Genomic DNA, 27,586 nt, shown 5'->3' with positions numbered 1-27,586 from the left:
ATTTGAGCTGAACTCTTGGAACTGGAAGTGTAAAGAAAGAATCCTATTTACATGTAATAATGGCATGCCTTCAGAATGGGCACTTTTCTCCTCTCTCTGATATCTAGATCAGGATCTGTGCTGATTCATCTGTTCTTTCTGATGTGTCCTGTAAGCAGATCAAGTACAGTATCTCACCCTAAAGGAACACCATTCCTGGAGCTTATCTCCCTTTATGGACTCAAGATGAACCTTTTAATTAGAGTATCCTCCTTTGCACTGCCTGGAAGATGAATCAGTTGTATCTAGCATGTAAGGCTCCTTTCTTAAAGATTTTTTCCTGTCTTGCTGATTAAGTGAGAGGATTGGGATCTTTAAAACAGCAAAATCCTATCATGTCAATTACAAAACAACATCTGCCTTCAGCCGGTTGAAGAAATCCTCAAAGGCAGAAGCTTCTTTTTCAGGTACCACTTAGCCTTCATCTCTGCTTTTTCTATCTTGAAGATGCTCACTGATCTGCCTGGAGATGACACAGGTTCAAGAGTCTCAGCCTCATTCCCATGTTTCTGACCTTCCCCCCCACCCTAAATTATAAAAGGGGACAATTTTAGGACTTTCTGATCAGTGTAAGTCAATGTGTATGTGCTCACTGTTTGTTCTGGGGCATACATGTGCTCATCCAGACACAGCTCCAGATGTAGCAGCAGCTCCATGGAGATGCTCACAAATAGAAGAAAAACAATCTTGATAAGCTGGAGGGATGGTCAAAAGAAAAAAATATGCCCTTCAGTAAGGATGAGGTCTAAGTGCCACCTTTGGGAATAGTCAGCAGCAGAAATGCAGAGGGGGGAGTGACAGGCCAGATTGTGGCTCTGTGGTAAATAATCTGTGCTTTGTGCATATCTGACACTGGTGGCAAATTAATGCCAAAGTGAAATGAAAAGTTTCCATGAAGGACATTCAACAGGAAGATAATATCACAAGATATAAGAAGTAATCTAGCTTTCATCTGAAGCAGTAAAACCTCAACTGCAGGTTAATCCTGCAGACAATGTGGGAGCAAGTAGCAGGAGTGATCAGAGACCTGGGCAACACAACACCTCAGGAAAGGCTGCTGCTGTTTTGCTCTAGGAACCAGATATTCTCCCAGAGGCACAAGAGTGGTCCTCAAATGCAAAAGCTTTCTGCAAGAGGAAGGCAATTTTTAATTTTCTGTGTCCATGGAAAATAAGAAAACAAATAATGGATCTAGACCTCAGCAAGAAGGATTCAAATGAGCCATTAGAATCTTAGAAAAGCCATAGAAAACAAACCTTTCTGTTTGTTTTTTGCAGCAGGAACTGTGAGGCATCTGAGGAGAGTGTTGTGAGGATGTTGTAGGTTTACCAGCACTAATGGTTTTACAGAGAGACGAGACCAGTGTCTGCCAGGGTGAGCACTGGGTAAAGGGCGCTGCCTCAAAGGAAGGAAGGGCAAGGAAAGTCAAGGCTTCAGCATCCTATTTTAATGATTTTTAGCTCTAGTTATGACAGAGACAAATGCCTCAGCACTTTGGAATGGGTTGTGTTTTGCAATAAAAGACAAAAACGTTTCTTGCAGCAGAGGAAGACGAGGAGGAACCTGAGATGCCTGTCGGCCCTCGACCTCGCCCAATGTCTGAGCTGCACCTCAAGGAAAAGGCTGTGCCCATGCCCGATGCCAGTGCTTTTTTCATCTTCAGCCCTAACAACAGGTACTTGAGAGATTGGTTAGCCAGAAGAAGGAGGTGAAGGGCTGGTACCCCTTTCACACTGGGCCACAAAAGTGATGAGGTGCAGAGCTCCCTCTCAGCAGTTCATATCTGAGGCCTTCTCTGACCCACCTCTCCGTTAAGACAGGAAACCCTATGAAACCACAACTGCAGGGAAAATATTCAGTGGGAGCTCACGGGACATACAAAGCTGATTGAGGACACAAATCATGAAAGCTTCATAAATAAGGGACACAGAGGCGAGTCAGTAATTGGAATTTCCTGACACATCCAGGTCCAAGCTGCAGGAGAGCCATCATGCAATCAGTCAAGTGGAAGGTAGCAGCTTCCTGTCCTAAGGGCTGCCCAAAATCCACTCCCAGTAGGGAGCTCCTGTGTCTCTGCTCATTGCTGCACATCAAGAATGAGCAAAAAGAGGAAATGAGAAGGTGGGAGAGTCCATAGCTCTGAGAGGAGCCTAGGAAGCACAGTCCTCCTCTCACACTTCACCCATGGGCTCCTACAATGCAGCCTCATGTTGTCACACCTGCCTTTCCAAAGGAGATGTGCAGGACCTGTGATTTGAGGGCTGTTAGGAGCCAGGTGAGTTTATCTTTGCAAGGGCTCAGCAGTGAGATCACTGCCCAATGCTCTGTGCAGCACCACAAATTCGTGTCTCTCCTAAGGACTCAGCCTTCAAACACAGCCCAGAGGAAGGCAGGGCTGTTCCTGCACCGCTGAATTCCAAGCCATTTGTCCCAGCAGAGCTTGTGCCACTCCTTCTTGGCTATATGTAACAGGGAGGGACTGAGGATGGCTGGGGCTCGTGGACTGTAATGCTAGCTGTGCCACCCACCCCCTGTCATTTGTAGAACTAAATTAACCTCTGCAGTCATCTGTAAAATTGCTGTAATAGGGACTTGGAGCCCTAACAGCCAAGAGTAGAGCTAAATAGATTAATGAAGTGCCTGTAGAATTATGCACAGGGCTGTTATGGGGTTTAACTCCTCACATCCTGCTACCAACATATGAAAGTGGTGTAATGGTCTCCAGTAAGGCAGTTTGATGGGAGACTGCTCCTTCTTTGCCTTCTAGTTTCCCACTAAAAGCACCAAGTGGGCCTATGTTTAGCATACAAACTGCATGGCATGATGTCTCTCAGAAGCCATTTCCTGCCCTATATCCATTTGGCCAGGCCTGTACTCTGTTAGCAAGGTAGAAAGCCCCCTCAGCTCCTGTTGAGTGCAAGCTCAGAAAGACATTGGCACCCTAAAACCCTTTCTGATGCCTTCCTCCTGAATGAAGCAGGAATGGTTCCATAAATGAAAGCGAGGGATATAATTCTGAGCTGGCAGGTTTCAGGCCACATGGAAATCACAAAAAGCTCTGTCAGGAGGGAGTGATTGTTCTCCATTCAAACAGATGGAGTGTGAGTCCTGTGTGGAGAGCCAGCACTGCCCTGCACACCTTGTTGCTGTGCTGGGGTAGAGGGAAGATGCTCTGCAGGGCAATCCTCCAGTCCTGCTGGCAGAAGAGGAGGGGGGAAATGTTTCCTTGCTGTTCTTTGAGAGCTGAAGTTGTGCCTCTCCCCTCTCTTGCAGGTTCCGTGTGCACTGCCACCGCATCGTTAACGATAACATTTTCACCAACCTGATCCTGTTCTTCATCCTGCTCAGCAGCATCTCCCTGGCAGCTGAGGACCCCGTGAGACACCTCTCCTTTAGGAACCAAGTATGCTCCATATCCTCCTTCCCTCACTGGGGATTGCAAGTGTGGGACAAGCTGATCATGATTTGAAGCCAGGAAAGGCAGAAGAGGCTGCATCAGAGGCTTGGGAGTGCCTGCCTTCCATGATTTCTGCCTTTTGTAGGCTGTGTGTGAAAATCATTAGGTTTTTTGCAGGAAACATGAGTCAGTGCAGAATCTGGCCTCTAGTTCACTTCAGAAGTGTGTGTAGGGAAAGGAAGAACAGGAGGCTGAAGCAAAATTATTGTTCCCTGGGATTAAAGCAGTAGAAATGATCTTTAAAAACATTGATTGTGGATATAGATAATTCAATTTTGAGGGTTTTTCAGGTTCCCTGTGGAACATTTGTCCTGCTGCCACATGCTGTCTTTTAAACTAAAAGCCCAGGGCCTGATTTTCATTTTATTCACACTGGTGTATATCAGGAGTAATATTCCTGAATTTGATGCTGTCACTCTGGGGAAAATTGATGTCATCATGGTTAGAATCAGATTTTTTGAACACAAGCTGCAAAGCTATCATTAAATTTGAGATAACCCTCAAAAAATATGCTGTGCCTGGGGAGAGAAGAGGAAGGCATTCAGCATAAAGATACATTCTCACCCTCTTTCCTGACCATTTTTATTTGCCCTTTGAAATGTTCATTGCTCCTTTAACTTTGCCAGTGGTTGTTTCCATTAGTCAGAGGTCATTGCAGAAATGAGGAGTCAGCAGGCATATGCAAGGCCTCTGATTTCTGGTGTCTGCAGTGGCATTTTGGTGCCTTGATGCCTGAAGACTTTGCTAGGATTGAAGAGTGGGATGGTTTTTCCTTGTTTAATAATACAACCTTAATTTAATGCTCCCTGAAATATCCTGGCCTGAGAATGCATTTGAACACATATGTGCATGCAGAGAAGGTGTTAATGGAAGTCTATTCCGGAGCATATCTCAGAGTGGCTTTGCATTTTGTCCTGAAGGAGGATGCTAAATAATCCAGCCAAACCTGTGCCACCAATAACCCACTTGTGCACAAGTGAGGGTGCCCACCATGTAGGGATAACTGAATGCCAATATGTATTAGTGCTGCAGCATGTCAGCTGGCAGATGGGCTCCTGACATGCCACAGAAACTGTCACAGAGTCTGTAGCAGAGACATTTAAATGAGATAGAGAAAAAAGAGTAAGAGCTGGTTGTCCTGGATTAAAGAGCTGAAGGTTTGAGGCAAAGCATTGTTTTGTGTATGTAAAGCCATTGGTGTTGCATGAAAATCTGTGTTTAACTTTTGCAGGTACAGATGTTTAAAATGTATCATACAAGGGGACACTGGCAAGACATTTGGGTTGCAAATGTGGCCTGCCTTGGCACTGTGACAGTAGAACAGTGAGATCCTGTCCTGCCCTGTGCCCACACAGAGGCCTGGGAGGAAAAGGAAGAAAGCAAGCTGAAAGCAAGCTGAAATCAAGCTGAAAGCAAAGCTGCCTCTGCCTTCACTCAGCATGAGCCTGTGTGCCAGGACTGGGCGTGCTGCTGGCACAGACCATCCCAGAGCAGGAAAACAGGGACAGAGAGCCCAGCAAGGGCTGGTGGAGAGGCTTGGCCCTGCTCTTTCCTGGGGCAGGCTGTGTCCTTCTGTGTCACACAGGGCTCAGGCAGAGAGTGCTTGAAGTGCCAGCCCAGTCTGACCAAACAGCCCTTGAAGTCCAAGCAAGTGCTAAGACTGTGCTCACCATATTCTGCTGTTAGCACCTTGGCAAGGTGCTCATTCATTTTAACGTGTTCTAGAGCAAGTTCATATTTAGATAATAAAAAATATGCCAGCTGATAAGTGGGACTGCCTGCGCAGGAGGGGCAGTGACCATTTTCATTAGGCATGATTTCATCTTTGCTAGCTGCACCTTTGGGGCCACATTCAGCAGTGTGTTCCAGCTCCTTTGCAGGCCCCTGGTGAGGCAAAGAAGCAACAGGTACAGCTTAATCACTCACTTTAATCAAGTTTGCAGCTTCTTTATGTTGCTGGAGTCATGCAAAGAAGTTAGAGAGTTCCCATGAATCTGGCCCATTGATTATAAAATTATTCCATTGATAAAATAATCAAATGTCAAGACTTACAAAGCAGCAAGGCAAAAGGATATTTCCAGTTGTAAGTAAATTAATATAGGTTAAAATCAAGATCTGTCCCTTTGAAATGGCCCTTTCTTAATTCTTTAAGCTGCAAAAATTGATATAGTCAAGACAGCCTCGAGAAGAATTTGGGATTAAAAATTGAGCAGTGACCTGGAGAATTTTGGGTCATGTGGTAGCAGTAAGTGATACATCCCCCCATTTGACATAAAGTGTCTGCAATTCAATCCAGATTTGAACTGTGCTTAAATAGAGTACTGTGAAATAACCCTGGAGCTTGCAGTAGCTGTCCCTCTGCATACCAAGCTGTAAGAATTTAGCCACCTATAAATCTGAGTGAGGATACAGGCACTGAGATACAATAAACCCCTGTGGGATGGGAACAGGCAGTTTCCTGGTTTATGTTTCTTAGTGTTTTAGCAGCAAAGGTCCAAATTTCACAAATTATCAGTTTTCTACATATATAGCTTCCATATATTGGCTTTCTAATTTAAAACATGTTTATGGTAAAACCACAGTAAACCATGGTTATGGTACTTCTGATGTTCAACATTTGTAGTGTAGATAGCACTAAAGTGGATTGGGATGTTAAAATATATTGGAAACAAAGAGAGTTCAATCCTGGTCCCATAAATCAGTGAGAAATTTCCCATTTACTGTGGGATGCCAACATATTAGCAGTGAAGGACATTCTTGTCCTTGATGCTGCTACTTTGAAAGCCCCTTTACACTTCTCACTGCCTCCTGTGACACCACTTTTGTGGTCTGCTGTGCATGCCATGAGTTTCTCCATCACCAGCTTCCTGGGAATGATGAGCATTTCAGCTGGCTGGTTATTCAGGATGCAAATAGAAAGATGCAGGATCTAAGTTAGGCACCTTTAGCAAATGACCAAATTATGGTTGCAATACAAGGGCTGGGATTCTGTTCAATTGGCAGAGTCTTTGTTATTCATCCTAATCCAGAGCAATTCAGGACAGAGAAAAGAAATAGCTAGAGTATGATTTTGCAGTTTGCTTTCCTTCCTTTGAGAGAGGCACAGAACAAGACTGAATGGAAGTTAATAAGAAGGAATCTAATGTTTTCCACTGAGAGACCAGGCATTCTTTGTACTCTCAGTTTGGAATCCTATTTGGGAAAACCCTTGAATGTTCTTTATGAGATTTAAAAAAAAAAAAAAAATCTTACAGCAACCAAAAAGTTATTTTGCCTCTATAGTGCTCATGGGATTGTAACTCAGGAAAGATTTCATGTAATGTGCTTCTTGTCCTCTGTGCCAGGACCTTCACTGCATTCAACAGGACCTTGTTCCAAAACCATTCCCTATAGAGTCGTCCTCATTCCCTCGTGACAAGAACTTGTGCATCTGATTTTAACTGTGATTTCCCACTCAAGTGACCACTCACTGACCTACCCTCCCCACTCCTATCCCCTTTTGTTTTTACAGATTCTCTTTTATTTTGATATAGTTTTTACTGTCATTTTCACCATTGAAATTGCTCTGAAGGTAAAGTGCCCATCTTCTCTACCATTACTTGTTCCCAAGCTTTCTGGTTTCTGCCAGTCTCTGTTGCTAACACACACGCCTGTTTGTTCTGGGTCACGCTCAGTACCACTAACCCAACTGTGCTTATTTTTCAGATCCTAGGCAATGCAGACTATGTCTTCACTAGTATCTTTACATTAGAAATTATTCTTAAGGTAACCAATCTGAGAAATACACTTGTTTTCTGCTTTTCTCTTTCTTTCTTTCTTTCTTTCTTTCTTTCTTTCTTTCTTTCTTTCTTTCTTTCTTTCTTTCTTTCTTTCTTTCTTTCTTTCTTTCTTTCTTTCTTTCTTTCTTTCTTTCTTTCTTTCTTTCTTTCTCTCTCTCTCTCTCTCTCTCTCTCTCTCTTTTTTTCTTTCCTTTTTTTTTCAACCCCATTATTATTACTGCACAAAGGGTTTTTTTCCTTTTCATTTGATGTTTCTGTAGTTGCTTTAAAAGTCTCCTGGGAAATTTTGATATTCAGACTTGTAACTGAGGGCCTATAGCAAAATAATGCTTTTTAGGGGAATCGCAATGAAAGGATGCAATGTTGGGAAATGTAAGAGAGAAAAAGGCCATCCCCAGATAAACTTCTCCCTCTACCCTGGCCAGTCTTTCCAAAACAGGATTTTTCTCCTCTGCAAGAAACTCTGAATACACATACCTCTTACACAGGCAAAGAGAAGGTCTCTGTTCTGCAGAAACCACCCCAAAGGGTGGCTGATGACTTCTATGAGCTTACAGGGTGCAAGCAAATTTGGAGGTGAGGAGCACAGTGCAAAACCTCACTTTTTAGGTGTATAGAGAGAGTTTGAAGAGTACAAATCCCTGAGACACCAAGGACAGAAGCTGCCAATGAAAATTGCTGCATCAAAGCCCAGCTTCCCATTTCCCAGGAAAGTGCTCTATACCAAGGGGAATGTGCAGGAGAATGGTCTAGCTTGGAGGAAAATAAAAATAGGCTGCCTTGTTCTTAACTCTAATTTTCTCAAATTGGTAGGCTAATAATTTAAATCATAGTAATTGAGCAAAGTTCTGGCTTTCTAAATGCTAGGTTCACTTGGCAGCTGTTTTTGGGTTTTTTTCCTCAGCAAGCTAGTTCTAAGTGCTGGCAGGCGGTGCCTTAGAGTTGCTCACATTTTCAGCTCAAGACCCTAATAACAGTATCTATATTGAAGGCTGGCAAGCAGGGTGGCCCCTGCATATTTTTATAGAGAAACGTGCTTTTTTTGATATGACTTGAAATTACCAAAGCCATAATGTTCTCCAGGGAGATGTACACATTATGCCTGGGTGCAGTTTGCATCTGCGTTTACACAATAAATCTGGATGTGCACAGATCACATGGCAGATCCAAAAGGCCTGTCAAGAAAAGGAAAATATCCCAACAGCGACGTTTAAAAATGAAACAATAGTTCAAGGTTACCTGTTTGGACTCACAATTACTAATTCTGCTTGCTCTGAAGGAAGTGGTAACACTCTTAATGATTTCAGTGAAAGCAGAACTTAACCCAGCCTGGGCCTTCCAAGGTCCTCCTGTTAACTTCAGTGATTTATGACAACATCCCTGGATATTCTCTAAGTCCAAGTGGGAGAATAGTGCAAGGACCATAAGCTGAAGTCACTAAGAGCTTGGTTTCTCACTGCATGTTTCTCTGCTGCCTTCACTGAGCACATTGTTTTGCAAAACAGCAAAGTTAATGTAGGTGGTGAAAACAAAAGAATGAATGGCCATGGGAAGTTCAAGGCTGTAGAGGAACAAGCTTCATCTGCCCCCATGTTGCTTTTAACAACACCTGCATTCTGGTGGATGTTGGCAAGGTGACTGCCAAGGATTGTTAACTGGCATCCTAAAAGGCTATAACTTGTTTTATGCCCCAGGTGGGAGGCAGATGTAGATTACACACTCTCTGAGAGTCTCTTCTGAGATGAAAAAAATCCCTAAATAGGCTTGAGAGAACCACAATTTGTACTGAACTTAATCTCAGCAGAGCTTGCCCTCCTGATTTCAATGGTGTCTTTCTTTCAAGATTGCCATACAAAATCTAACCAGTAAAGGGCATCTTTACCACATTTGTTATGGCAAGAACCCCTCCTCCCTTCCCCAACTGAATGTGTCTACAAGTATAAATTCTAAGCCAAGACCAGAGTTTATACTTCCTCCCCCTCTAATTTCTGTCTGATTGATAGTCAGTTCCCTGATGTCATGGATGTTTGGTGAAGAAAATAATCCAATATACCATGTGCCCTTCAAATTTGCTCTGAATAAAGTTGTCACAGGCTGGAAACTTCCAGCCAATACACCATCCTAAGCAACTGGTGGGAGCTAGAAAACTCCAGTTTGATTGTCCAGTTCACACTTCTCAGCTGCAAGTCTGGCTACAGCTCAGTGTAATGGTGTCCTCCTCGGGTTACTTTACACACCTAACTTAGATGAGATTCAGAGGACCAAACTTAGAAGCCTGTATTCCTGGATGGGAATGAGAATTCCTCATGAAGGAACATTAGCACTTGTGGGGATGGGGTTTCTTCAAAGCAGCTGCATTAGATCACTCACCAAATCTAAGGTAGGTGGTACAAATACCCCATCAGCTCACCCTCTTTAACTGTGCCAGGCTCATTTAGACACATTGGGTAAGAGAACTCAGTTTACACTGTCACTCAATCCAGCTCTGGAGCTGTGACATCCTCCTCAAAGCCAGCAGGTTTTCAACACCCCATCACACCCAGGCAGGGCAGAGCCTCGCTTCCAAAATATGTATTTTCCCTCCCTCTGCCCAGTGATGTTGATAATGATTACCTCCACAAAGAAATTACCCTGTTCCAAGGAGTACAGCCTGGGCTTTGTAAGGAAACTAAAGGGAAAATGCAACTACATCTAGAGTAAAAATTAATAGGAAAAGGGGTGTGGGATTGAGCTGAACAGAAGGACCGAGGTGAAGAGAGCAGCAATTCCTCCTGTTTTTTCAGTTCAGCTTTTAAGTATCTTATTCCTGAGGGATTCTGTTTTTCCTTCATGAAGGGAAAAGCAGTCAACTGTCCACTGCAGCTGGTCCAAGTACTGAAAAGCATTACAGAAAAGACCATTTTATTTTGTGTTTTCTATTCAATTTTGCTAGAGACGCCTTTATATAACACAAGTATCCTCTGTCACTGAAGAAAAAGGGAAAAGCATATGATTGCAAAGAGTAGTTTTTGCAAACAGTCATTCTGCTGCTTTGCTAATTCTAAATGTTATGTACTCAGTGCACTTAAAGTGCATCTTTTCCTCTCTTTCTTTAGTTAGGCCTTTCACAGTTATCTTGCTGTCTTTTTCACTCTCTTTTCTTTCCATTGGGGCTCAACTTCTCCTTTGGGGTCTGGGGGTAAATTGTCTGCCAACAATAGAAACACTGCCCCCTCCCCAGTTATCCACCCTGAGCATAGCCAGGTGGGTTTGGCTCCTGGGCAGCTGCTGATGGCAAAGTGTGTTTGTGCTCCCTGCAGATGACTGCCTACGGGGCTTTCCTCCACAAGGGCTCCTTCTGCAGGAACTACTTCAACATCTTGGACCTGCTGGTGGTCAGCGTTTCTCTCATCTCCTTTGGGATCCAGTGAGTGAGCTATTCCAGCTGGCTGGTTTTGGGTGGGGATTGTAGGGCTGGGCTGGGAGGGATGGCTCAGGCTCCTTGTTTTATCTGGGTAAGATTTTCCTCATGAGCCTGTTGGAGTATTCATGAGGTGTTTTTCTCAGATGGTTCAAGGCCATTAAAATTCATCCTCAAGACAGAAGGTTGTAACTGGAAATGCTACTCTAGTGACCTGGAGGGGGGAATCTTTCAGAAAGAGCAAATGAGAACAAAAAATGGGTGTATGGGGAATCATGACACTTAACTTGTTCCAAGGCCTTTGTTTCACTGTATCAGTTCAGGACATTTCAATGACTTATGGTTCCCTCCTAGACTTTTAATAACCTCTTTGGAAAATGAGATTGATAATGTTTTCCTACTTCCTAAGATGCTGTGAGTCTCAGTCACAGCCATCAAAATGGAAATGGAAAGCCATCAAACACTTGAAGAGTTTTGTGAGACTCTTCAGAGTGGTAATGGCTATTCTGTCATGCTGTTGTCCTTTAGTTCACCTGTTAGTTTACTTAGCAATTTATAGATTTACTTGACTATGTGTTGGTTAGGAAGTTCCCTAATTAGTTTCATATCTGGTAAGAAACAAGCTCCCAGTTGTTACCATCATAGTTTGGCAGCTCATAGAAGTTGCATGTTAAGTCAAGTAGGACAATTTGAAGGGTCCATTGGGCTTTCAGTCACAGTCTTAAGAAAGGCACAGTTCTTGTTTTGACCTGCTGTTTCTTTCTTACAGGCCTAAGTCAGACTCTTGGTGTGTTAACATTAAAATGTGCATTAACATTAAAACTGTTCCCAAAGTCAGTAGGAGAACATGATGTCATTGAGCACGAGGAAGATTCTCAGTCAGGGTTTAGTTTTGGAAGGCGCAGAGAGCTCTGCTGCAGTAGTTGTGTTCAGTACTTAAAAGTGAGCACATAAGTCATCCTATTCAACTGAGTGGGAGTTTTCACATCCTTAAATTTATGTACACACTTTGATTTGTGGGTTCAGGAGCCAGACACATTGTAGGATCAAACTCCAGGTGGATAGTCTACCTTTAATGCTGGAGTCTCCTGGACTTTTCACTCTTCTATTAATATTTCAGTGGAATGCTTCTTTGAGCCTTATCTGAAAATGCCTTGGTAATGACTACATCTTGGCACAATTTCTATATCATAGATATCTACAGAATCTGTTTGCCCTGCTCTAAAAATACACCTTGCCCATGTTCCATTCCCCCTCCATTAATACAGTAGAGATTATGAAATCCAGAACAAGCAGCCAGACCTCTGAAGAAAACAGAGAAATTGGTTTCCTTACCCCTGAAGTGCCATGGCAAAGAGTTGAATAAATCCCTTATGCAGTCTCAGGCTATGCAGAATTTCAAAGATCTGTCCTTGCTGCACACTCCCCACATTACTGTATCTCTCAAACCTTCCAATACTTTCTTCCAGGTCCAGTGCCATTAACGTGGTGAAGATCCTGCGTGTTCTGCGGGTCCTCAGGCCACTGAGGGCCATCAACAGAGCCAAAGGACTGAAGGTTAGAAAAGTCCCAGTGCATTCTAGGAACTATAAATTCAGATTATTTCAGGCTTTTGCAGTGGTTCAAGTAAAGTTTCAGCAGAATCACAGTCTGGTTGAGGTTGGAAGGGACCTGCTCAAGCAGGGCCACTGAGAGCAGATGTTTAGAGTACCTCCAAGGCTTTAGATTACCTCCAAGGAGAGAAACTCCACAACCTCTCTGGATGACCTGTTCCCATGCTCAGTCACCCTGACAGTAGAAGTGTTTCTCAATGTTCATATAAACCTACCCTGTTTCAATCCTGTTGTCCTGTCAGGGGGAACCACTGAAAAGAGCCTGGCTTTGCCTCCTCTGCATCCTCCCTTCAGCCATTGATCAGATTACATTGACTGGATTCCCTGACCCTCCTCTCAGATGAACAGACCCAGCTCTCTCAGCCTTTTCTCACTCCAATCCCTTAAGTCGTCTTTGTGGCTCTTTCCTCCAGTATGTCCACAGCTCTCTTGTACTGAGCCCAGTGCTACAGGTACAGTCTCACCAGTGCTGAGTAAAGGGGAGGAATCCTTTTTAAAAACCTCCTTCAACTTGTTTAAACCTTGCCTAATGCAGCCCAGGATAGCACTTGCCATCTTTGTAGTGAAGGCTCATATTCAACTTTGTGTCCACCAGCTCCTTTTCTGACAAGCTGCTTTTAAGCTGAATGGCCACATCAGCCCAGAGGTGAAATGATGTGGTTTTCTGAGGTTACAGATGGGCCCACAACCCTAAGCATAACCTTTCTGTATTAGATAAACTCCTTCCTATGTGCTGGTGGGTGCCCAAATATGCAGGAAGTTTCAGAGAGCTGAGTTCTGGTATGTTCCTACCCATTTCTGCATCCTTCTAAAAATACAGCAAGGAATGAAATAAGTTGGTCCCCTTTCCTTAGACATCACTTAGGTAATGGGTACTGCTTAAACAATTTTTTCTTGTTATTTTTATTCTTGGGCTTCTCCCTTGGCTGGAGCAGCTGAGAATAATCCCACAAGTGACTTTTGTTCCTCTCTCCCCTTTGCAGCACGTGGTCCAGTGTGTGTTTGTCGCCATCCGAACCATCGGGAACATTGTGATTGTCACCACTTTGCTGCAGTTCATGTTTGCCTGCATTGGAGTTCAGCTGTTTAAGGTAAAACCATGGGACCCATTCCTTCATCCATTACATTGGGCTGTATTCAGGGATGGGGAGAATAAAAAGCCTGAGGAAGGGAAATTGGGGTCTGTTGTGTGTAACAGGCAAGACATTTGGGGCATTGTCCGTGTTACCTGGGCTTCTGCTGCCAGCAGTTCTCCAGAACTTGCCCATCATCTGTGATCAGAAGAAATTATCAGTAATGTTGTTCTTACCTAAACAGCTTTACATTGGCATGACATGGCACCATGGGAGGGTGAAGGGGGCTGCTCAGACGGGTTGGTCCCTGCAGGCTCTCTGCCTCCCATCTTGCAGAGGAAGGGGCACACCAGATGACCATGGGGAGTTGTTCATTCCCTTCTTTATGCCTGCCTTTATCTCCTTGTCTTTCATCACTCTCCTGACAAATGTTGAGGACATACACATTTGTGGTATTTGTGAGGTGCCCTGGATGGAGGAGGAATTGAGAATCTGTCACCATGTTCTTAGAAGGCTAATTTATTATTATGGAATGGAATGGAATGGAATGGAATGGAATGGAATAGAATAGAATAGAATAGAATAGAATAGAATAGAATAGAATAGAATAGAATAGAATAGAATAGAATAGAATAGAATAGAATAAGGATACAGCCAGAAGGCAACAAAGAATGATAATCAAAACTTGTGACTCTCTCTTCCAGAGTCCCGACACAGCTGGACATTGATTGTTCATTAAGTTAAAACAATTCACATGAAACCAATCAATGACCAGTTGGTAAACAATGTCCAAACCAAATTCCAAAGCAGCAAAACACAGGAGAAGCGAATCAGATAATTATTTTTTTCATTTTTCTCTGAGGCTTCTCAGCTTCCCAGGAGCAGAAATCCTGGCAAAGGGATTTTTCCAGAAAATATGATGGTGACACACATAAAAGTACCATACAAGCAGAAGCTTCATTCCTCTTTATTCCTTTCCTAGGGCAAGCTGTACAGCTGCACTGACAGCTCCAAGCAGACAGAAGCAGAATGCAGGTGGGTCTGAGCTTCTCCAATCCCTGCCCCTGGCCACCCGTGGTGCCTGGTGGTGCAGGTGTGCCACGTTGTGTGTGCCCTCTCCCCCCACAGAGGGTACTACATCACCTACAAGGATGGGGAGGTCAGCCAGCCCATGATACAGCCCCGCAGCTGGGAGAACAGCAAGTTTGACTTCGACAACGTCCTGACTGCCATGATGGCCCTCTTCACCGTCTCCACCTTCGAGGGCTGGCCAGAGTGAGTGTTTCTAGGACCAGTACAACACTAGCAATGCCCTCATTCATTTCAAAAGAGAAAATTCAAAGGCAGAGCATAGTCTTTCCCTTTCTAAGTATTTAAATAAATCCAGAGCTTTAAATATAGCAGTAGTAGCACTGTAGCATTATGTACCTTGTAAATTCCTCAGGCCCTGCAGGGATTTCTGTTACTGTACTTGTAAACAGTGTAAAGCACTGTCTCTAGTTCTTAAAAGATGATTTTCATTAGTAGCAATGCTACCAGTATTTGTTACCATTATTATGTGTATAAATGAATGTAAAATGCATATCAAGTCCTTTCCAGCATTGCCAGGTTTCAGTCTCCCCATGGAGCCAGCAGGGCAACATGAAACATTTCCTCTGCAGTACTGGCAGACATGGGGTGTCTGTCCAGGCCCTGCTGTCTGTGCCACTGGAGCTGGGGACTCCCCCAGAGTCACTCAGGGTGACGTGGCCATGCAGGAGGCTGACCCTGACCTGTGTCACCAGGTGATGCCAACAGCAGTGTTAACAACTGGGACTGTGTTGTTATCCCAACTCCTGGGATCCCCTTTTCTCACAAAACTTAGTTCCCAATAACACTGTTGGGACTTAATTGTCTTTTGTTACCTGAAGAACATGATTTTGTTCAACTATGAAGATATTTCACCCCTGAATACATTCAAATGTAGAATTAGTAAGAGCCAGGTCTTCTCCTTTGCAAGCTTTGCACTCAGATCAGTGCAAGTCTGCACATCTCTGAGTGAATTAATTTTGATACAAGTGGAAGAAAATCACAAAGTTAAACTTTATAACATCACCTATAAGGCCTCAAGGCAGTTGCAGATTTTCTCTGCATTTGGCTCCTGTTTGCTTTCAGGTTGCTGTATAGGTCCATTGATTCCCACATGGAGGATGTGGGACCCATCTATAATCACAGGGTTGAGATCTCCATCTTCTTTATTATCTACATCATCATCATTGCTTTCTTCATGATGAACATCTTCGTTGGTTTCGTCATCGTCACATTTCAGGAACAAGGAGAACAAGAGTACAAGAACTGTGAGCTGGACAAAAACCAGGTAATTTACAACACCCTGCTTTCAACAAAGGTAGAAAATGCATTGAGAATAAGCTTTCAATAGGTAGATGCATACAGAGAGGAAAATGTTAAGCTTGCCAGAAAATGCACAGAGAGAGGAAAATGTTAAGTTTGCCAACAAGATAGAACTGTAAGATGGTTTGCTGACATCTTTTAGGAGCCAGGTAAAAAAATCATGCTGTAAGATTTGCTCAATGGACAACAATTACTTAAAAATGTTTGCTGTACCATTTGTTTCACTGAGATTAGATGAGCACAACAGCAGTGTCTGGCCAAAGTAAATGGCCAAAGTAAATACACGTAGAACTCTTTTACAGGTAGAATTTGCACATTCACATTGTGACCTAGTAGAAATTCTTCGACTAAGCTTTTTCATTTCAGAAAAAAAACTTGAAACATTGTAATTTTAATTACATTTGAAGGTAGCTGACCCCCCTGATATTTTGGGTTTGAGTTTTAAATGTACCCTGCCTCTCCCACAGCGCCAGTGTGTAGAGTATGCCCTGAAAGCCCGGCCTCTGCGGAGATACATCCCTAAAAACCAGTACCAGTACAAAGTTTGGTATGTGGTCAACTCCACCTATTTTGAATACCTGATGTTCGTTCTGATCCTACTGAACACCATCTGCCTGGCCATGCAAGTAAGTGAACAAGCAGAAAACCTCCAGTAGTAGATTTTTGTCTGGGGAAATGCACAAATGGCTGAGGTTGAGACCTACTTTGACCTTCACACCATGTGTTGAGGGAGAGGGACAAGCACATCAAGAAAAACATTGTACCCTGTTCACTTCTGATGACATGTAGTTGAAGTAAGGAATCTAATTCTCACCCTCTTCCTGCTAATATCTGATGCTTTCAACAATTCTGTTTTGACTCCTTAAAAAAATCAAATTTCTCATTTCTAAACAGAGTTCTGCAAGTACTAGAGCCTTTAAAGAAAAATGTTGAAAATGTCTCAACATTATATTTTTCTCAGCCTTGCATTCATCTGCAGCTGAATTGTTTTATCTGAAACTGCTTTGAATAAATCACCCTGTGCCAATGCAGATCATGAAAATCCATCCCAGCTCTTTGAAGTTTATTAAAATTAAGCAACTACAAATGGGTCTTGTAACATGAACTGAAAGGTGACCTTAGAATAAGGCAGTGCCATAAGTTCAAGTATCATGATCTGGAAATAGGGGTATGAAAAGTGAGGTGGCAACACTTGCAGAAGACACTGCTTGAATTAATCAATAGAGGATGGAGAGTAACTTCATAAGATCTTAATAAAGTTAAGTGAATGGGCAGCATGATTGCAAATTTAATTCAGAATTGACAAATGCAAGATAGTGCATATTGGGAAAATATGATTTGAGCTGCTCATGTACTTTGCAGAATCCTGAATTTAGTGTAATTACTTGGGAAATGGCTTGGTATCATTATGGACAGCTCAGTGAAACCCCTGCTTGCTGTGCAGTCACAATTAAACAAAAAAGCAATCCAAGAGGGAAGGTTGAGATAAAAATCACAATTGAAGATTGTATTATAACATTGTGCAAATTTATAATGAGCCCTGAATTGGAATGGTAAGTATGATTTTGGTAGCCACTCCTCAAAAAGATTCTTCTAAAAAGAGGATATCAAGAGCCAGGTGGCAAAAATGGATAGAGGCATGGGAGTGTTTATGTATGAAGGGAAATGGGAATTCCTATTTGAAAAAATGAAACATGCTGGGGTCTTCCTTAGAGAACCTTGGCATGAAGGGAGAATGGGAGGGGCCCTGTGTATTCCTGACTGCTGGCACATCCTATCCTCACACTCCTGCTGGGTTGCTCTTTTTCAGCACTATGGTCAGAGCTGCATGTTCAAGGAAGCCATGAACATCCTCAACATGCTCTTCACTGGGCTCTTCACTGTGGAGATGGTCCTGAAGTTAATTGCCTTCAAACCCAAGGTAGGTGCACGAGGAGTAGATTTCCCTGGCCTCTGTGTGTGTGTGCATGTGTGCGGGGCAGCTGTGAGGAGAAGGAGGAGGTGAACCTTTCTCATCTATTACCCCACCAAGAACTGAGCTGGACAGTTGCTCTCTGGATTGGAGTCTCACTTATATTTAATAACATTTTTTGCTGGAGAGTAGACACACTTTAAAAAAAAACCCAAAAAAAGTGAAAAAAGGCAACACCTGCTAATAGAGATGGTTCCTAGTTTTCATTAAGTCATCACAGTGACACTCTGCTAAGGCTGTAACATGTCTTCCGTTCTGAATGTTATTCCAGTGCTCTCTCTCTGACTTTTCTTATATAATTTAAAAATAGCATCTCATGATTAGTCTCCTGACCCAAGTGAAGTTAATCAAGCATGACTCATTTTGAGTTATGATCTTTGGAAAAAAAATGTTTCTTCTGGGAGGGCTACATCTCAGTGATGGTTTGGATTGCTCTGGTTTGGAATTTAAGACTTCATTGATTATATTCAGTACCCCAGCAGGTCCTGTCTGAAAGTATTGTCCTGTGCATTGGGCCATGATATTGTGCTAGTTTAGCTGCACTGTGGGGTGTGATTAGAGCTCCAAGCTCTTCTAGTTAAGTTCTCACAGCTGCTGCAGGACAAGGACAAAGATCCTGACTTCACAGAATTACCCAAGACTTCATTCTGTGGGGTTTAAATTCAGTGATTTGTCATAAAAAGTTGAATCCAAATACCTAAATATAGGTCCCTCATGTCATTTCATATCTTCAGTGGTGCCTTGACACGTGGAGTTGTACTTGAAGGATGCTTTGAAACATTGTGGAGATGGTCAAGATGCTCTCTGAAGCGTCAGTTATTAATTGGTAAAAATGAGAATATTTGTCTGGCAGTCATGCTTGTCCTTCATGTTAAAGTTAAGGGATGACTGAATTTAGCTCCTCCCAGGTGTAATCTAACATTTTCCTCATCCTTACTTCAGAAATTTTGCTCTCCATTTCTACTGAATTTGGCCTTATTTTTTTCTTTTCAACTCCATGTTGACTTTATTCCCACCCAGCTTCTCTCTTTCTTCCACACTTTCTAGGACTTCCTCTTGTAATAGTCTTGTAATTTTATTTTTCACCTAAACCCCATATCACTTTCTTATCTTGGGTGTAGTTCTCTTGGAAGTTAGGAGCATCTTGGCAGTCCTCATGAAGACTGGGTTTTGGAGGTTTTTTGTGAGTTCTCAAACACTGTCTTGCAAAATTTAGAAGCATCATTATCTGTTTCAGCAGAGATTTTAATTTTCAGGAGAGATCTATCTTTGATTTTTGAGACTTCACCATGTCTGTTAGCGAGCAAACTTTGTTGCTTCATAAAAGTTTTATCTGCACACCATGTACCCAGAAGTGCCTCTCACAGGCTTTGTAATGTTCTTCTGATTTTGCAGTTCTGCTTCACAGGAGATTTTTAACTTTCAAGAAGATGAGAATCTCAGCAGAATTTGGTTCAGAACATTTAGGGGAGCAGTTCAACCAGGTCAAATACTGAGTTCTGTACACATACAAGAAAGGCTTTACCTGACATGGTTGCTTCCACCAGTAAGGAAATAGCATTGATGATAGTGGAAATCCTTTCTACTTCCTGTGCTTTACTTTCCTCCGTTCACTCTCCTTTTCAAGTTTTACTGCACAAAAAAATATTAGAAAAAAATCAACTGAGGGCAAGCAAATATCTCTGGATGGCCAAACATTGAAACATATTTCCTAAAGTAATTGTGGAATCTTTATAGTTTGAGGATTTAGAATTAAGTTGGGGGAATCTTTAATTCAAGACAGTTTAGGAATCAATGATCTGTCTTGAGACGGGCAAATGGAATAGACCACAGGGCCCCTCTCAGCCAAATTTTCCATGATTCTGTAATCTCCAAACTAAATCCCCAGCTGCTAAACTATAGTAAAAGTGAGAGTTTATCACAAGAATAGTAGAGTCTAAATGAAATCTTTTGAACTAGAACTCAGACAACAACCTCAGGTGAAAGAATAGCCAACACTAACAATAAATGTTTCAAATCCTGATCTGGCCTGTATGCCAAAGATGGTATGAGCTCATACCTCTATTTTAATTAAATACCTTAATGAAAGAAACCCCAACTCTTCAAAAATTGAAGCAAAAGATTACAGGGAAGAAAAACAGGACTGACCTTGTGAAAACAGCTAACACAGCAAAAATACTTTCCTCCTGCAGCATATACACACTGAAGTACCAGTTAAGTACCAGTTCAGTGACTAGGGTTTGGAAACCCCAAATTCCTTGTGTAACTCGTCATTGTTATGTACAAGGATTTGGCTGCAGCCTTCATTCCCTGTTCTCCAAAGAAGGCAGCCCCTTCTCCCACATGACCACTGGGACCGATGGGGACCAGCACTGGGGAGCACTGTCTGCTTCTCTTCAGGTTGCACACCAGTACTGCAGGTGAACTTGGCTAGAATATGTGCTGAAGTGGGAGTTTCCAGCATGGAGAAAGTAGTTACCTCCATCTTCTTCTTGGCTACACCTTGTGGCCAGACTACATTTGCAGATGGAAGCTGTCCCCAGGAACACCAGCTGGGAATGTCCAAAAGCATTTCTTTGACCCCGGGAGAACATCATTACCTATGCCCTCTAACCAACCACGTGGCCCCAGCAAAGAAATGAGATGCTGAGTGTTATTAGTGTTTCCCAGATGGGAAATGGCAAGATGAAATACTCATCTCTGCTGCAGACAGATTTGTCTGTCATTTCCCAAGCAGTAAAACACAAACCAGCCTTTGTTTAAGATGCTTTGTCTCATTTTGAATTTCTGCCCAAACATCACTCTTTTCTGTGAGAAGAATACCCTAAAATAAAAGAGCTGTAAGCTTGATGACTGACAATAAGCAAGGAGGAAACTTGGTTAGCTGAAGATGTTGTGTTCTAATGACAAGCCCCAGGAGAATGTGGCAGAACAAAACTGAAGCTGGCAACATTCAGTCTGTTTTCTCCTTTTTTTGGGTGCTTAATCCAGTCATGGATGTTTCAGCTTAACCTTCAACTGCAGCAAGACAAGCAGGAACTGAGTTGTGACTCAGAAGCAGCCACCACAGAGCTCTCCCTTGCACAGCCACTTCCTAAAGGCACCTTGGAATGAAGGGTCTGCAGCAGCAGAACAGAGGGATGAGGATTTCTCCATCTGCACAAGGTGGAACCAGCTGCTGTTTCTTCATACCTTCACCAGGGAGGGTTGGAAAGGGAACTAGGACAGATCCCTGAGGTATTGGGAGCTGCTATTGTGCTGCCTTCTCACAGGAGCCAGCCCAGGGATGTGCCCACGTGGAACAGCTTTAGGGGAAGCCCAATCTGCAGAGTTCCTGCTGGTGCCCATAGTGTGGCATCCACGATTACAGACACACAGATTCACTTGGAAATGGGCTGGAAAATCATCAAGATCATTCAAGATCACCAAGTCAAGCTGTTAACCTACCATTGCCAAGGTCCACTAAGTAGAATCCACACCAGTGCTACTGTGAATTACCTGCATAACAACAGAAAAGGTGGCAGCCTGGCTGAATAGAGTTTTATTACTGTATCCCTTTTTCATTTCTTCATTTCCATTCTGTGAGAAGTCCTTCTGACTTGCTGCTTTTGATAATAGAGGTGAAAAAAGCAAAGTTGCTTTTCAGTTGCACAGATAAGAAGCAGGTTCACACATGTGCCTGTCTACAAAGAAACCAGCGTGGATAACTCAGCCCTGCTCCCATTTCTTATGGTGGGAGCAAGGCTTTACTTATTGAAAGGCCAGCTGTAGGAATAAGGAGCCAAGTCCAAGTCAGGGCTTGTCTCCTAACACTTACAGAAAATATGTGAAAGGAGTAGGAAGACAAGGGTTTTCCTAACTAAACATACGTTACTCCTGAGATTTCTTGCTCTGGTCAGCTTTGAAAGTTGTCCTTTTTGCTGGCCATCCTCTGTGAGCAGTGTTTTGGTCTGCTTGGTCTCCGGGAGGCTGTAGAGAGAGGGGTACATCAGCTGGAGCAGCTGCTGCTGTGGCACAGTCAGGGCATGCCAGGCTGGGACAAGGCTCCTGAGAACCCTGTGGGTTTGTGTGACACTCCTGTGGTGCAGAGGGTCACTTACCCCATTTTTTTGCAGGATTAATCTAAGCACTGTGTCAGACACAGCTCATCCATGTCTGCAGTTTTGTCAGGAGGATGTGCTAACAGTGAGCTCGAGCCATTTGGGGTGATTAGGGCTGCTGATAAAGAAAACATCCACTGCATGCCCTGCATCTCCTTACAGAGTATTAATGTGCTGCTCTGAAGCAAAGCTCTCAAATGGACCTCAGTGCTTGTTTTGGCTGATGCTCACAAACTGATTCAAGACTAGCTACTTCAAAGAGACAGACAGTCTAAAAGTAATGCTGTTGAGCCAAGGCCTTTTGCTGCTTTGTTTTTCTAATTTTATAAATTCTCCAGCCAGTCTGCTGAGCTATTTTCCAATTCCTGCATGGAGAAACCTGCTGCTGCTGCTTCAGGCTTTTTCCAGAGAAAACTTCTGAAGGGAATGAGGTGCTGTGCTGTCTGTGGTGCTCACAGCTACCACTGTTCCAGCTTCTTAAGCTTCTTAAAGAAGAAATCCCCACAAGAACCAGTCCAGGAAGGGCCAGCTGCTCTACAAAACCTGCCTGGGGTTTATCTTTTCAAGTTAAAGACAGTGACTTAAAATTCCTATTCACATGAAGCCTCACCATCTGTCAATGTACATGCTAATGTGAGGATGGATATTCCTCCAGGAATTTCAGATCTTTCCAGCTGCCTGGAATGGGCTGTTTTCCTGGTGAGCTATATCTACTTTTTCTTTCAGGAAAACACTTCATCTGTCCCCTTATTAGCTAGGGCAGGACCACTAATCCAAAAGCTATGAATTTTCTCCTGCTGTGCCTGTCATCTCAAACTAGGGAAGAGATATCCATAGAACTACTGCTATGCATAAAGTAAAGCCACATGACCACATATTTTGTCACATCTGTGCCTGAGTGTGGAAAGGGAATCTTGGAGATTTCCTCTGTGGAATTATGACTATCAGAGAGACTGCAGATCACAAGTCTATTCCATTTACCAGACACTGTCAGCACCTTTCTTGCCTGGGTGTTTATGGATGTTACTTGTAAAGCAGCCTGTAACAAACGCCATCTGTCCTGCCTCAGAGAGTTCCTCCAGCCCCTCATTTATCACTGCTACTTTACTCTGCATTCCTGCCATTCTTACATGTCATTTCTGTGCAGCAGTTTGGACTTCAGGGGGCTGTTTCAAACAAGCTTCACACTCAGCACAAGGCACGCAAGGGATCCCAGGAGGAGCTGTGACCCTCTGTGCTGTGGAAGTCACAAGTGCCACCCATGGTTATTTCTCAGCCTCCATGCACTGATGGATCTACGTGTCCTCGGTGTTTCTTTCTCCCCTGATGCATTTGCACTTCTTTATTCCTCTTTAAGCTCCTCTCAGTCAGCGTTTATCATGCATTTGATGTACAGATATTTCTTCCAAAACCTGCAAAATGACTCATCTGTTTTTGTTCCCTTTTTACCAGTACATTTCTCATGCTTTTATGCCTATAAACAGATCTTTGAGCAGTCTCTCCTAAAGTCACACTGGCTGCTTCATACTACTCACATTCTTCTTTCTCACCAAAACCATAATCTGTTATTCCTTGGTTAGGATAGAGGCTCCAACATTTTCACAAACAGCTGAAATTTATATACATAGAAACAATGCTGGTTTATTTTGGAAATCTAATGCTTTTTGTCCTTCTTCATTCTAGTACATGTAGAAATACCTGTATAGCTTAGGATGCTGCCCTGGCATCATTCATCACAGTTTTATTTCACCAGCTTATACAGAGAAAGGGAAGTAAAGACTTTCTGCACAGATAAAAAAACATCAGAAAAACTGGTTACAACTCAGTGGTCTTTTGCCCAGAGCTAAATAACACTTCAGCTCTATCCAACAGGAATCACAGTTAGTTAAAAATCACATGCTCTGGGATGCAGTGTGGTGGCATAAATTAGTGGTTTAGGCTGTGTAAATGTGAGCCCGTGGTGCAGGCAGCTGCTTTCCTCCATGGACAGCATGGACAAAGCTGTGTGGCCAAATGGGATGGTGGTCAAGTGGCTCTTCTTACTTTGCAGACTTCCTTTGCTAGTTTTGGCAAGTCCTTAACCTTGGTAGACACCTAATTGTTTCCTCAGCTTCAATATTATCTTTTATGTTTTGGAGGGGCAGCCTCTACATGTGGAGTATTTGATGATTGAGTCATGTACCCCCTGCAAGAGGAAGGTCAGCCTCCAACCATCACCCTGGCTTTGGGGGGAAAAATGCTTTAAAAGGCAAAAGAAAGCTCAAGAAAGCTGGTTATGTGTCAAAATCTGTGGGTGGGGAATAATGTACATCATTTAATAAGAAGGAAGAGTGAGCTGTGCTTGATGGTGGGTAAGGAGTAGAGAGCATGGAGAGAGCTAGGAATGATCAGGTGAGACAGTTTGTTAGGTGAAGAAAAGGAAAGAACAAAACCAAAAAGAACCAACAGGTCTGAGAAGAAAAGAGAGAAAACCCAAGTCCGTGGAGTAAGAAAAGCCATACAGATAATGAAGAGTGGGAAAAGATAAAATATCCTTAAAGGTAGAAAGAAAAAGATAAATTTAAGACCTTGGAATAATAAAGTGTTAGTAAAATGGAGGAAGATGTGATTGGACAAAAAGGGATGCAAGGAAAAGAAAAACGCAAACAGGACTGAAAGAAAAAGTAAACATGGGAAAGGATTTTTAGAAAATTAAAAACTGAATTAAAACCCATACCTTTTAAGCTAATGAGCATCTTTTTGTGCTTCTAAAGTTCCCTGACAGGCATCCCAGGTCTCCATGTTCAAGCACATTAGAACCTCAGCCACAGAGCCTCCCTGTGTGGAGGGAATTCATCAGAATAAGTTGCAGTAGAAGTTGGGTACAGTATGTTTCCCTGCTTCTGTGGATTAAACTCAGCCCTATTTCAAAATGTATCATCAGGTTACCCCAGAAAGTCTTTCCTTTTCACCTCAAATTTTGTTGTGGTGAAATCTGATTGTCTTGTCTGTTCCTCTGCATTTTCTATACCACCAGTAGCTCAGCTGGAATTAATCTCAGCTGCTCCAGTGAGCCCAGCAGCTGCCATACACCCAGAAATCCCTGAATTTGTCATGCCCAGATAAAGATACCAGTGACTGCATCTCATGAGAAGTCAGCCTGAGACTCTCAAGGAATTGCTGAATCAGCCTCAAGGGCTTCGAGGCTGAAAAAGGGGGAAAAAAATCTTCTCCCTTCATTAATCACTCCTCTGCTTTCCCTTTCCTGCGATTACCTGTCTGCCAGGATTCCCATGCATTTTGCACAGGATACACATCATGCAGAGACTTGAGCATATTGTCTGTCATGTCCATAGGTCTGGAAGGAAGAAGGAGCCTCTTTTCTAAGCCTTTCTGAAAAAGTAAATGCTAAAATTACTGTGTGTCAGAGCAGCATGTGTAGGTGACTTTGGTGGGAAGAAATACTTGGAATAATTATTCTGGACATGGATGACCAGGTCATCCCAGTCCTTTGTGCACATCAGTGGGTTGGCACAGTCAGCTGATAGACTTGCTCCTGGGAGCTGCTTGCTGGACAGAATTTCTATCTGCCCATATGTCCAGGAAAAGAGAGGCTAAGGAAGAAAGTGAGCCTCTTGCAGCCCAGTCTGTGCCACAGCATTCTCCCAGCAGTTCAGCACTGCTGGGGCTTTCTCACAGACCATGGAAGACCCCTCTAGCCAAGAGCCAAAGCCTGGATTTGTTATTTCAGGTATTTAATTGAAACTACTCAGGAGAGAGTGCAGCCAACATGTTACAAGGCAGTGAAATTTGAAAAAAGGAATTACAGGAGCACTACTCCTAGTGCTTCAGACTGCTGGCCCATCAAGTAGGGCCTTAAATAAATGTTCCAGTTAATACAGAGAAAGGAAATTTGCTACAGAATGCTCAGGGATGAGGTTGATTTAGCTGCAGTTTCTACAAATGAGGAGTTAGCTAGCAGATAGCTGCCTTCTCTATCATGTGAAAGCACAGGGAATCCTCTTTGGTGGCTTCTAGATTTCACTGAGCTCCTCACCAGTTCCTGAGTGTGTGTGGGAGAGAAAATCTGGCCCTTCCAAACACTTTAAAGGAGAAGAAAGTAGTGCCAGACTAAAGTTGTTCTATTGTGCATATGCTTATATTCTGAGATGGCATCGGCGTGACTGAGCCCAAACAAGTCATGCAGTGTGAAAAACACTTGGTAGGTGAATGTAACAGAAGAAAAGAGATGGATGATGAGAAATGAAACTTTCACCCTAAATCCTAGCTCACAACTCTGCTTGAATCTGGGTCAGGAAGCATCAAAGCCTTCCTTGTCAGCACTGGTTGACATCCTGTATAAAGTGGCTCTTTCCCATTTTACTGCACAAAATAAATATATCTGCTACAAAGATATGAGCAGAGTGCACCTTATTTGGTTTCTTTGTTGCTGCCCCTAAGAAAGAGGCCAACAACAAAATAGTATCCAGAACAAACTTCCCTCTTCAGGAAAAGAGCTTGTCCTTTCATATTGTGGTGGAAACAGTTGGTGAGGGACAAAAAGTCTGTTTGATCTGCTGCTCCCTGTGTTAGATCTGTTGTTTAAATGCAGGATGTTCTCCTTCCTGGAGGACAAGGCCAGCAATTTTCTGCAAATAGATCCTCTAATTACTATAGAGAACATGTGAAACCTCTAACAAGAATCAGCCAGAGCTGTGCAATCCTCCAGCTTTCTGAAGGATCAGTGGAGAATTCAGTAGGCAGAAAAGGCTGTTAGAGGAGCTGTGTGAGAGCTGCAGTGATAGAGGACCTTTTCCCTCACAGCAAACATACCCAGAGAATTTGCATATTGCTGCAACATTATGACAGATGTATTTTCAGTCTGGCACTTGGGGGTTTTAATGTCGTTATAAATGATCAAAAATAATTATATGACTGCACAATGCAACAGTGTGGGAAGCACTGTATTAGCTATTGCACTTAATTATTTAATACAGAAAATTATCCACATGATGTTAAAAGCCCAGTGGGATGGTGAACCAGGGCCTCACTCACAGCAGCAGCAAGAGGCTGGAAAGGGAACAGTGCCAGGGAAAAGCAACAGACAAAAAATCCCAGCCCTCTATCACTTCCTGTGAGGTTGTTTTAAAAGGTCCAAAGCTCTCAGAGATGTGAATCTTCACATAAGAATGGTACCAGATAACAGGCTGTGATACAGCACCTGTTGAGAAGCATTTGTCATGTTAGAAAGTGACATTTCCACTGGCAAATGGAAACCTGGCTGACATCTAAGAGAGGTGATCTCCCTTCTCTCATGCATCTGGCTTTTAGAGACCTTGGAAACTTTAGTTTTCTTTGTTTCTGCTTCCCCAAGAGTCAAATGAGAGTAATCATCCTCTTTTGGCAAGTTATGATTGATGGATTACATAAAAATAAGTATTCTTTTACTACCTACTCTAATCCATATAAAATTAAGCCTTTTATGAAAATGAAATAACTTAAAAGAAACTATCTAAAAACCTACAGCTCATACCTACTGTGCTGTTCCTGGAACATTGTGCCTTTCTGCCACTCAGCAGCCACATCAGAGCAGTCCACAGCCTCTTCCCCTGCTTCATACAGAGAAGGGAATCTGTTCCAAGTCCAGCCCCATATTCAGAATGCTTCTTCACCCACTGCTTGCCCCTGTCTCATCTTCCCACAACTTGCAGTGACTCTTCACTCTGAGAGATGTGACACTTCTGTTCTTGTAGCCTGAGTTTTCCTTCTTTTGAGTCATTCTT

The 27,586-nt window shown here is 42.9% G+C and overlaps 1 protein-coding gene across 2 annotated transcripts in view; it reads left to right on the top strand.

Annotated features, from left to right (window-relative positions):
• The window catches only part of CACNA1C (calcium voltage-gated channel subunit alpha1 C), a 454,710-nt gene that overhangs the window by 363,129 nt on the left and 63,995 nt on the right, over nucleotides 1–27,586 (top strand). The window contains exons 19-30 of one of the 2 annotated variants that reach the window (XM_058806025.1): nucleotides 1,582–1,714; nucleotides 3,313–3,442; nucleotides 7,008–7,067; nucleotides 7,202–7,261; nucleotides 10,575–10,681; nucleotides 12,145–12,232; nucleotides 13,272–13,379; nucleotides 14,344–14,396; nucleotides 14,490–14,636; nucleotides 15,516–15,717; nucleotides 16,220–16,378; nucleotides 17,563–17,673. In XM_058806025.1, coding sequence (XP_058662008.1) covers nucleotides 1,582–1,714; nucleotides 3,313–3,442; nucleotides 7,008–7,067; nucleotides 7,202–7,261; nucleotides 10,575–10,681; nucleotides 12,145–12,232; nucleotides 13,272–13,379; nucleotides 14,344–14,396; nucleotides 14,490–14,636; nucleotides 15,516–15,717; nucleotides 16,220–16,378; nucleotides 17,563–17,673 — 1,358 coding nt within the window. The remainder of the gene's footprint in view (nucleotides 1–1,581; nucleotides 1,715–3,312; nucleotides 3,443–7,007; nucleotides 7,068–7,201; nucleotides 7,262–10,574; nucleotides 10,682–12,144; nucleotides 12,233–13,271; nucleotides 13,380–14,343; nucleotides 14,397–14,489; nucleotides 14,637–15,515; nucleotides 15,718–16,219; nucleotides 16,379–17,562; nucleotides 17,674–27,586) is intronic. The other variant, XM_058806026.1, reaches the window with a different exon arrangement.

Source organism: Ammospiza caudacuta, chromosome 5, assembly GCF_027887145.1.
Source record: "Ammospiza caudacuta isolate bAmmCau1 chromosome 5, bAmmCau1.pri, whole genome shotgun sequence".
Lineage (NCBI taxonomy): Eukaryota > Metazoa > Chordata > Aves > Passeriformes > Passerellidae > Ammospiza > Ammospiza caudacuta.
The sequence above is the reverse complement of the archived record's forward strand: the minus strand, read 5'-3'. Positions and strand labels throughout refer to the sequence as shown.